This window comes from Carya illinoinensis, chromosome 16 (genome assembly GCF_018687715.1).
Source record: "Carya illinoinensis cultivar Pawnee chromosome 16, C.illinoinensisPawnee_v1, whole genome shotgun sequence".
NCBI lineage: Eukaryota > Viridiplantae > Streptophyta > Magnoliopsida > Fagales > Juglandaceae > Carya > Carya illinoinensis.
In genome coordinates, this window is record NC_056767.1 from 25,171,910 (window position 1) to 25,182,995 (window position 11,086).

The 11,086-nt window shown below is 33.7% G+C and overlaps 1 protein-coding gene and 1 pseudogene across 1 annotated transcript; both read left to right on the plus strand.

Annotated features, from left to right (window-relative positions):
* Nucleotides 1-1,091: 1,091 nt before the first annotated feature.
* Nucleotides 1,092-3,136, plus strand: LOC122298953 (annotated as a pseudogene).
* A 6,374-nt stretch (nt 3,137-9,510) lies between these two features.
* LOC122299682 (putative disease resistance RPP13-like protein 1) lies at nt 9,511-11,069 on the plus strand. Its single transcript, XM_043110096.1, has one exon. The coding sequence runs from the start codon at nt 9,589-9,591 to the stop codon at nt 11,062-11,064; it is 1,476 nt and encodes a 491-aa protein (XP_042966030.1). The 5' UTR covers nt 9,511-9,588; the 3' UTR covers nt 11,065-11,069.
* The last annotated feature ends 17 nt before the right edge of the window (nt 11,070-11,086 follow it).

Genomic DNA, 11,086 nt, shown 5'->3' on the forward strand with positions numbered 1-11,086 from the left:
GTATTAAACTATCATTAGTGTATTTATATTATATTATAAGTATATTATTTTATAATAATTAGCTCATACTAGTATATTATTAAATTTAACTATATAAGTTCTAGTTATATAACTATATTAGTATAGATGACGAATATATACAGTGGCGAAGCCACGTTGGGGCATGGCCCCCCAGAAATTTGGAATAAAAAAATTATATAGGTTAATTTTTTTAATTTAATAAAATAATATTAATTTATGATGTATTGGCCCCCTCTAAACATTATTTTGGTCTTTCTATAAAATTTAATATGATATAAAAATGAAATAAATAAAACACATATCATATAAAATAAAATAGATATTTTTTTTATAAATAAAATTAAAAAAAAAAATCTAACTATAACCGGTAGTATTTCTAACATCTTTCCATTTTCTAAAGCATTTCAATCTCTATGTTATAGCTTACGGAAACCTGCTAGACTGGCATTTACTGATTTACAGACTGTATTACCTTAACACAAGGCACAACAATACTTCACATCTCATCCTTCATATTTTTTTTTCTCCATTTTCCAACATCATAACATCTCTTATCCTCACAAAATGTTTTTTCCATTTTTCAACATCAAAACAATTCAAACGAAGAAAAAAAGAAGCAAGCTTTACTTGTGAGGCGCGACCAAAGGTTCGCCTAAATCTTCCCTTTTGGCTTTTGATTTTTTAAGCTTCCACTAGAAGCCTTACGATCAAGGAGTCAAATTGTGAAAGGCTTAAAACTAAAGAATGGCCTTTTGTCTCAGTTACTTTTTGACCTTTTTTTGAATTTTTTTTTTTCCTAATCCTCGATAGTGGATACTAGGCCCTCACACTCATAGCCTCACTAGTCACTACAAATTCAAAATATTATTTATTTATTTATTTAATAGATTAATAGTTTTAGTAGATTAATACTTTATTTATTTAGTAGATTAATGATTTTTTTTTTATACAGCAAACTAACATTTTGTTTTTTAGTAGATTAACAGACGTATTTGATAGCCCCTGCCAGATTGCCAATTCTCATCTCATGGTCCCACGGAGCACCATTTCTTTACACCTTACTCCTTTATATGCACGCGGGTATGTCTTTTTTCTTTATAAAAATTTTATATTAGTATTAATCATATCATCTATATATATTACATAGATTAATTGTGTATGGTTGTACATACTAATTTAAGTTGTTTTTTTTTTTATAGCATTATGTGTTTTAATAAATTGTTTGATTTTCAATTTTAAATTGTTTGATTTTAATTTGAGACCTTATTATTAGAATCTATAAAGTTTATCTAAGTTTCTAACTTCATTTTATATGTTTCAATTTGATTTTAAATTTAGGTTCATGAATGATGTTCTAAATTAAAAACTATCGACTCATTCTTCAAAAGAAAAGAAGTTGATCTTCCAGAAAATTCTTCTAAAATTCCAAGGATTGAACATAAGAAAAATCATGATCTTAACTCTCCAATTTTGGAATCTGAAGGAATTCATTTTACATCGTCAACACTTAATTCTAAAGAGATTGATATATCTTCTCTACAACGAGATCCGAGATTACGCCCTCTTATATGTGATTATCCAGTCAATCAGTGTGATGAAATAAGAAGAGCTTATTAAAAAATGGGTCCATATCAAATACGTCTCTCAAAATATCCATTTTCTGGTTCTGTAAAGCACCATTCTCGCTTTCAAGCTTCATGGTTCATACAATTTGGATCTTGGTTAGAGTATTCTCCATCAAAGGATGCTGCATATTGTTTACCTTGTTATCTTTTTACAATGAAAGTATCTCAACGTTCTGGATGTGATGTATTTACTGTCATGTGATTTAGAAATTGGAAGAAGATTAATGATGAAAACATTGTGCTTTTTTGAATCATATTGGGGAGGATCCTTGTTCTTCTCATAATAATTCTGTGAAATCTTGTGAGGATGTATTGAAACAATCACAACATATTGATAAAATAATGAATGCACAAAGCTCTGAACAAATTCTCAACAATCGACTCCGAGTAAAAACATCTATTGATGTTGTTCATGGCTTGCATTTCAAAGATGTACATTTAGAGGTCATGATGAGACCATTGATTCAAAAAATCGAGGTAATTTTCTGGATATGCTTAAACTCTTGGTTTCATATAATGAAAAAGTTGGAAAACTTGTTTTGGAAAATGCTCCTAAATCCTCAAAGTATACTTCACCTCAAATTCAAAAAGAGATTTTAGAAGTTCTTGCAAAGAAAGTAAGAAATAAAATTCGTGAAAATGTTGGGGATTCTCGATTTTGCATTATTGTTGATGAGGCACGAGATGAGTCTAAAAGGGAGCAAATGGCTATAATCTTGAGATTTGTTGATGTTGATGGTTTTATACAAGAATGATTTTTTGATTTTGTACATGTTAAAGATACATCGACATTGACTCTAAAGAATGAAATATCTGCAGTTCTTTCTCGTCATTGTCTTGATATTCAAAATATTCGTGGACAAGGATACGATGGTACTAGTAATATGCATGGTGAATGGAACGGATTGCAAGCATTATTTCTTAAAGATTGCCCATATACATACTATGGTCATTGTTTTGCTCATCGAGTACAGTTAGCATTAGTTGCTGCATCTAGAGAGGTGGTTTCTGTTCATGAGTTTTTCTCAAATTTAAACTTTATTATAAATGTGGTGTGCGCTTCATGTAAACATCATGATGAATTGCAAGCTGCTCAGGCAACACATATTGCACATATGATAGCCATTGATGAACTTGAAAGTGGAAAAGGAGCTAACCAAATTGGCACTATCAAACGAGCCAGTGATTCTCGTTGGGGTTCTCATTTTTATTCTATTTGCAGTCTACTGTAAATGTTTGAAGCCACTTGCTAGGTGCTTAAAACCATAATAAAAGAAGGATCTACTTACTCTCAACGCGGGGATGCGAATGCTGCTTATAAAATGATTACCTCATTCGAATTCATATTTACTTTACATTTAATGAAGGAAATCATGGGTATTACTGATGTTCTTTGTCAAGTTTTGCAACAAAAATCTCAAGATATTTTGAATGCCATGAATATGGTTTCTACTACAAAATGACTTATTCAAAAGTTGAGAAATGAACTTTTATATATAAATCTTCCTATAAGATTATTATATATCGTAAAAAAAATTATATAAAAGTATAACAAAAAAATATTATATATATATATTGTTCTAGCTATGTTTGGCCCCTCTAGAGTAAATTCCTGGCTCCGCCACTGAATATATAGATAAATACAGATTTTTATAACATATATACAATATCAGAGTCGGAGTCAAAGTCGAAGTCGTCGTCGAAGTCGGTCCATCAACACCTCCGACTCCGACTCCGACTCCGGCTAAAAAATTAAAAATAAATCCAACACTAATTTCGTTTTGTCAAAGTCAGAGCAAAGCTAGATTCAGACTCGGATTTTGGGCCCCCCACCCCCATTTCTTCTCTTCTCCAAAAATCACTCTTTTTGCAAGGCAGAAAAAGCATTGTAGAAAAAGCTCCGAAACTCGGACTGCATAGTTTTGGCCCTGCGTCCTTGCAATTTGGATAAATCTAGTTCCCTTTTTTTTATTTTTTTTTATTTTTAATGACAATCTAGCTCCTTTATTAACATGCATGGATGTATGTCAAGAAATATGCTATATTGCTATTGAAAATATCAATTAATAGATGAAACAAATTATTTAGACTCAAATTTCTGTTGCAAGTATATATGAGAGAGAGGCTAATAGATCTTAGTGTTTATATATAATGTATAATATGCACCTAATAGATATAAACTTTAGATTTTAGTACTTCTTTTTGATGGGGTGAAAATATTCAGTCCAAATTTTTAATCTTTAACACAATAAGCAAACTGTTTTTTTAATTTTATCCTATTTGTATGTACATCAGTTTCATGATGTTCGGAAATGATTTTAATTATTTTCCTTTTTATTTTTCGATGATAATGCTTGTTTAGATTCTCATATGGACTTTACCAAATTCTTATTTATTCCGTGGCATTTGAAGTTTTGTTAATTCAGTTTAGATGCTTGATGGGTTGCCACTCCAAGAATTGTGTTGCATCTGGTTGATTGATTAAAAAGTATGGGGAGCAAATTAGAATAGTTGAATGTCATGCACTCAATCAATTGTTTGCCTTTTTTAAAAAGTTGACGTTCTTAAATTGTTTGCCTTTTAAATGACGATATATAGTACTTAGTGTATGCTTGTGTTTTTAGCATGAAGCTCGATGGGCAAAGAGGAAGATAATGACCCGCCAAACATATATCCTTGACAGATTGTTCATACTCTATGAAGGCCATGGTTTTGTTTATAGATTTTTTTGTCAACCTTTTCTTATTATTATTGTTGGCAAATTGAGACTAAAGCTATTGAAACTATTTAAAAATATTTCTAACAGTTTGTGCTTTTTGTTGCAGTGTCAATAGCTAATATAGCTATAAGCGAACTTTTTTCATAATTTGCCTTTGAAGTCTCAGAAGAATAAGATGCAGTCAATCTCTCCAAGTAGAGATTAGGGCCCTAAATAAACAAGATTGCTGAACAAGTGACTTGGGATCGGCTCAATCAAATTTGAATTTGGCTCTACTCATTTATTAAATGGTGTTCGTGAACACGAGATTACGATAAACTATTAAATGATATAACTCCTATAAAATTCAGCCCGACTTGTACATAACTTGTATGAACGTACTTGAATAACTTCGTATTTGTTATTTTTATAGTATTATCTCTGTATTTATAGTAAAAAAATATTTTTAAGATTCAAAAAGATTAGATCAGGAAAGCATATATAGTACTCATAATATACTAAACATGTTACTTGATTTCATAATATATATATATATATATATAATCATTTATATACGTATATATACAATTTATAACGATATTAGCAAAAGTCAAAATTCGTTTATCAAAATTTGTTGATAAATTTATAATATTAACATAAATAATCTATTTTATCTAAATAAAGAAATTCGTGAACAAGCTCAAACTCGCCTTGAACTAGTGTTCAAATAAAGGTTAAACAAACAAGATTTGACCATTCAATGCTCGCTTGAACTTGACTCATTTACACTATTTGCAGAGATAAACTCAACGCTTCACTTAATTTGGGTGCGGCAATCTTAGAGTTCAATATCTAGTTTCTACACGGCTAAACAGAATCACAAACTTATAGACAAAGATTACACTTTTATGAAGTCATATTTTGAAAGTACTTGATCATGAGATGATCCAAAATAAAGATATTTTCGAATCATTTATTGTGGAGTGTTGGTATTTTTTAATACATAGTATTTATTGATAACGTTTTATCATTAACAACGTTTTTTTTTTAAGAGGTCACTACGTTTTTGTACCGTTGTTTTACGTTTGATTTTTTCCTCTTTAATTTTATCAATTAATTTCTTACGGCTCTTAATTCGTAGTCCAATTAGTTTTCAGTCGGTTTTTACTTTTAATATTGGGTGATGATTGATTGTGCCGTTTCCTGAAAAGAAAAACGTCGTCAACTTTCATCAATTTATTCTATAACTCATTGCACAATTATCAAATGTATTTTGATTTGTTTAAATATTGATGGAGATGGGCGTCCGTCGAGGGTCTATCTTTCATTCCGGTGTGGTGGTGTTTTTCTCCATACAATATTATAGAAAAAAATCAGTAAAAAGAAAGAAGGGTTGTAAATAGATACTTTTGAGAATTTTTTAGATAAAAGAGAGGTGTTTTTACTAGTGAAGCTTTGGACCCAACCACTTATGTAAAGTTAGTTCGAATTATACGACGATCAATTGGACTATTGTATCTTAGGGGAGTCAAGTCAAGAGGAGTTTTGTGCACCGGTTAATCTAAAACTTTGTACACATCATAAGGCTTGAATCTCCTTAAAGGGAACGAGATTTCCGTGTCTCAGTCCAAACTAGTTTTGTTTGAATTTTAATTTCGTTGTAATTTTTATTATATTATTGTGTATTTCACCAACATGGATAGATCTTCATCGGCATGTAGTACCTAATGATCTTGAGCTAGAAGTGAAAGTTTGTTGCAGAGGTGATTTCCTCGCAAGCCAGTCTTGCTAATTGAGTTGTGTAAAAGTGGAAGAATGTCTAAAGGTGCAATCTATGGGCCTTGATGAAACACTCATAAAGCCAGGGGTTGTATTGAATGCAAATGGTGGGTATTGATGAAACACTCATAGATAGATAATGGGACATATTGTGATGGACTACTGAGTACTGACTCCCACCATGTCAATATTGGATTAGATAAAGGCAATCAGAAAGAAAGAAGAGAGAAATATATTCAGACAAAGACTATTAGATAGAAAGAAATAGGACCCAAAGCAGGATAATAATATATTTATTACAATCCTGCTAGGTACAGTCGCCGCTGTGCAAACGGGACGTAATCGGGGCGACGTGGCACAATTTGATGCATGGCACGATTTAATAAAAAAAACAAAAGAAATAAAAAAAATCTAAGTCACAAATTTTTTTTTTCAGAAGGAACTCGGTGGGTTTCGGCGTTTTGCCATTACAGACTTCCAAGAATCAAGCTTCAACGCACCGATGGAAACGAAAGCAAGAAAAGCACCTAATAACACCGGAAAGGCCAAGAGAGAACTTGATGGATTTTTCCATTCCAGTAATCAAGCCTCAAGGCATTCATGGAAACAAAAGCAAGAAAAACACCCTTAAGAACATCGGAAAGACCAGGAAAAAACTTGGTGGGTTTCGCCGTAATGGTATTTCTTAAGAGTATTAGAACTGTCCAATAAATATGGTTCCAGTAATGGCAAAACCCACCAGCAAAGGGGGTAGTTCCGATTCCATTCTCTCTTAACATTTTCTCAAACACCTTCTGTGTTTTCATATTTTATTGTGATTATTATCATATATTTGTATTTCTCGCTAGCTAGATTACAATCCTACCAGACTGTGACTCTTATAAGGAAGGAATTTAACAACTTAACCATAGAACGAGGAAGGGGGGAGTGGCTGTAGATTCGTGGGTTCGTGGAGAAGATGAAAAGTCCTGAAGAAGGTTGAGAAGGACGAAAATAGATGAAATCATAGATCTGGAACTCGAAGGAGAATATGAAGTGGAAAACCAGAGCTTGCTCACATGGTAGAAGAAGACGAAGCTGCGAAGTCGATGCGAAGACGAAGGACTCTGTTTTGGAAGGAGGCTTCAAAGGGCTTCGTATTACTTTGTGGGAAGACGAAGGGAGGAAGGGCAACATTGGGAGGCAGGACTTCATATTACTCTGTCGTTTTGATACATTATGGAAACGCAGCGTTTCCATTTTCCACGCTGGCAACCCCGACTCCTCAGCGTTTACATTCGGCGCTTGTATTTAGCATTTTTCTATTTATTATGATGATGGGGGCAATTAATTAATGAGGAAAACTTAGGACTGGTTGGGCTAATATCCCACAAATAACAGTCCACACTAGTTGGTTGCCATGTAGGCTTTACAATTTAATGATGGTGTGACCGCACTTCAGCCGATCCCTGGGTCATCCGCTTCACCCCTCTCGCACGAGAGAAGAAATAACTTTCCCCCCCGCTCCAACATTTGTTGATGGGTCATTTTTCTTTCCGAGTTAATCGTGTTTTTACCAATTGTGTTCTTTGCCCCTCTTGCACAAAAAATCAAATTATTCCCAAAAAATAAAGAAAATTTAATGATTTTAATGTCCAAAGTTGGTTCATTACTATCGCCAATGGAAAAAAATTAATGGGTTAATGGAATTAACTAGAAATACGACCAATTTATCACAAAGATCAAAACTTTCCATTCCTATTACCGGTAAACAAGCAGAGGCAAAGAGACGGAAGAGATGAAACAAAAATCGTGACGGTGAGATGAGTTTTGAGAGGAAGGGGCTCCTGTGACCTAGGTTTTGATTGTGTTTGGTTGCATCTATTTTCTATTTTGTGTGATTTCTGACATGACAATTCATAATAAGAGGGTTGATTCTCTTAAAAAAATAGTCGGACCGCTCAAAAGCAGGACTCTTAATTAATTAGTGGGAGCATAATCAAGACCAGAAATAAAAAAACCCATGCCCATGAGAAAGATGAGATCAATATCCTTTATATATATATATATATATTTTGTAATTTTAATTTTTTTTTTGTATAAGATATTTATAAAGAGAAATATTATTCATATAGGTTTTTTTAATTATCTCACTTTCATCAATCATTTGAAGCAATGGGGGACCTACATATATAGAGACAAGAGGGGAGCTGTGGCCGCCCTCTGCCCTCAGGAAAAGAAAATTTAAGTAAATATGCAGAAAGTTTCTTCGTTATTTAAGTAAATTTAAGTAAAATTCTCTTTTATTTCCATCTAAAATTATTGAGTTCCATAACAATATGCAGAAAGTTTCTTCGTTATTTTATAAAGAGCAAAGCTGTTACAATTATTCAAACTTCGGATGGACAAATATCGGTATGACATTGATTGAATTTGTGTTGGTCCATTCACCATCTGACTCAACCAAATAAAAGAAGAAGATCAAGAAGAATCATTGAATCATCACAGAACGAAGCCAGTAAGTTAGGTCCCACCCATGTTAATCCTAAGACAACAAAAATTGGGATTCTTATTCCTAAAACAACAGTAAGATTTAACTTGTGAGGCTGCTCTTGGCCTTTTGCTAGAAGAAACCACTAGTTTTACTCACATATCTCTGTATACTTTCTCCTTACTCATTCCTTAATTTCTCATACGAAAATAATTGTAGTGGGAGAGCTAGCTCTTTATTGGACGTTTCAAGATTGAACCCAGACAAGCATCATATTCCTTAAATTCTTTGAAAATCTTCCAATTTTATCTTGGAATTGTGCTATAAGAATATGAGCTGGTTATTCTCCATGGATTCCACAGATGTGATTGAATAAGAGGAATCAAAGAAAAAACAGGGTACTATAAAAAGACTTGAAAAAGAAGACTTGAACACAAGTCTTTAGAGTTTGGTATAACTAAAAGATAAAGTAATGCATAGCCAGAAAAACTTTCTGCCGTATTGAAGAGTTGCAAGCCATATTTAGGTTAAACAAAGCTGAAGGCACTATTACATTATTTATATAGCAAGATTTTGATTTGTGATACCATGTGGTGGAGTAGTCCATGAATCAAAGAAAAACCAGAGTACTGGAAGAAGACTCGAATGAAAGGTCTTCAAAATAACCCAAAAAAAAAAAAAAAAAAAGACTTGAAAGGAAGGAGACTTTGGCTAAATAATAAAAACTGAGCCATCTACCCATTCAAGTAATTTTCACGAAATTTTCACGATTGAATGCGGGCAATCGGAAAATGATGAGGTAGATTGATAATAGATAAGACGTGGACTGGAGAATAGAATTTAATAATAATAATAAAAAAACAGAGTGGAAGAAGACTAAAAAAAAAAAACAGAGTGGAAGAAGACTCGTGATAACTACAAAATTAATGAATTAATAGAGCTGGCCATTCAGTCATACTTTCTCCTTAATTCGATTCCTTTCTCTAACGAAAAAAATGGCAGAGCTCCTTCTTTCTGCATTCCTTCAAGTGTTGTTTGACCGACTGGCGTCTCCTGAGTTGCTGAAATTTGCTCGCCGAGAGGGACTTCGAAAACAGCTGGACAAGTGGGGCGAAACCATGGAAAGAATTCGAGAGGTGCTTGATGATGCAGAGGAGAAGCAACAGACTAAAAGGACAGTAAAAGCTTGGCTTGATGATCTCAGAGACTTGGCCTACGACGTGGAAGATATACTGGATGAGGTCGCCACGGAAGCAGCTTTGCGACGCACGTTGATGGCCGGTGAAAGTAAGGCTAGCACTAGTATGGTACGAAATCTCGTCCCTGCTTGTTGTACTACTTTAACTCCAAGTACTGTTAAGATCAAGTTTAGGCTAGGGTCAAAGATAAAGAAAATAAATGCTAGATTTAATGATCTTGTGACACAAAAAGATCAGCTTAATTTGAAGGAAAATGCTAGTCCGAGGCCAAACAAAAGAAGAGAGAGACCTCCCTCAACTTCCGTGGTGACTGAAGGTCACATATATGGTAGGGAGGAAGTTAGAGGGGCTGTACTTCAATTATTAGTCAGTGAAAAACATAGTGATGCTTCGAATAAAGTACCCAAGGTGATTCCAATCGTTGGCATGGGGGGTATAGGAAAGACAACACTGGCCCAGCTGGTATACAATGATAAAAAAGTGGAAAGCTTTTTCGATATGAAAGCATGGGCTTGTGTTTCCGAAGATTTTGATGTTGCTGCAGTTACAAAAACAATTTTACAAACTTTGACGTCGGAAAACTGTGATGGCAAAGATCTAAATTGGTTGCAAGTTAAATTGAAGGAGAAACTACTTGGGAAAAGGTTTCTGGTAATTCTTGATGATGTTTGGAATGAGAACTATAATGATTGGACTCTCCTACGTGCTCCTTTCGAAGTAGGGGCTCCAAAAAGTAGTATTGTCATCACAACTCGTAACCAGAAAGTCTCGTCACTGATGCGAACCAAGGAAGTTGAACCTTTTCAGTTGGAGGAGTTGTCCAATGAAGCTTGTTTGTCCGTATTTACCCAACATGCATTGGATGCAAGAGACTTCAGTGCGCATCGAGACCTTAAAGATATTGGTGAGGAGATTGTTAGTAGGTGTAAAGGCTTGCCATTGGCAGTAAAAACTATTGGAGGAGTCTTACGCAGTAAACATGAAGACCGCAATGAGTGGGAAAAAGTTTTGAAGAATAAGATATGGGATATTCCAGTGGAAGAAAGTGGAATTCCTACCTCTCTTATGGTAAGCTATGACAATCTCCCTTCACATTTAAAGATGTGTTTTGCATATTGCTCAATACTACCAAAGGACTACGAATTTGAGGAGAATGAGGTGGTTTTGTTATGGATGGCAGAAGGTTTGATTCAACCACGACAAGATGAAGAGGAAATGGAAGATTTGGGTAGCAAGTATTTTCACAATCTATTGTCAAGATCATTTTTCTAACAATCACGCACTAATAAATCAC

Excerpts from the sequence above, each read along its gene's own strand:
- LOC122299682 (XM_043110096.1), top strand. The coding sequence starts at position 9,589 with ATGGCAGAGCTCCTTCTTTCTGCATTCCTTCAAGTGTTGTTTGACCGA.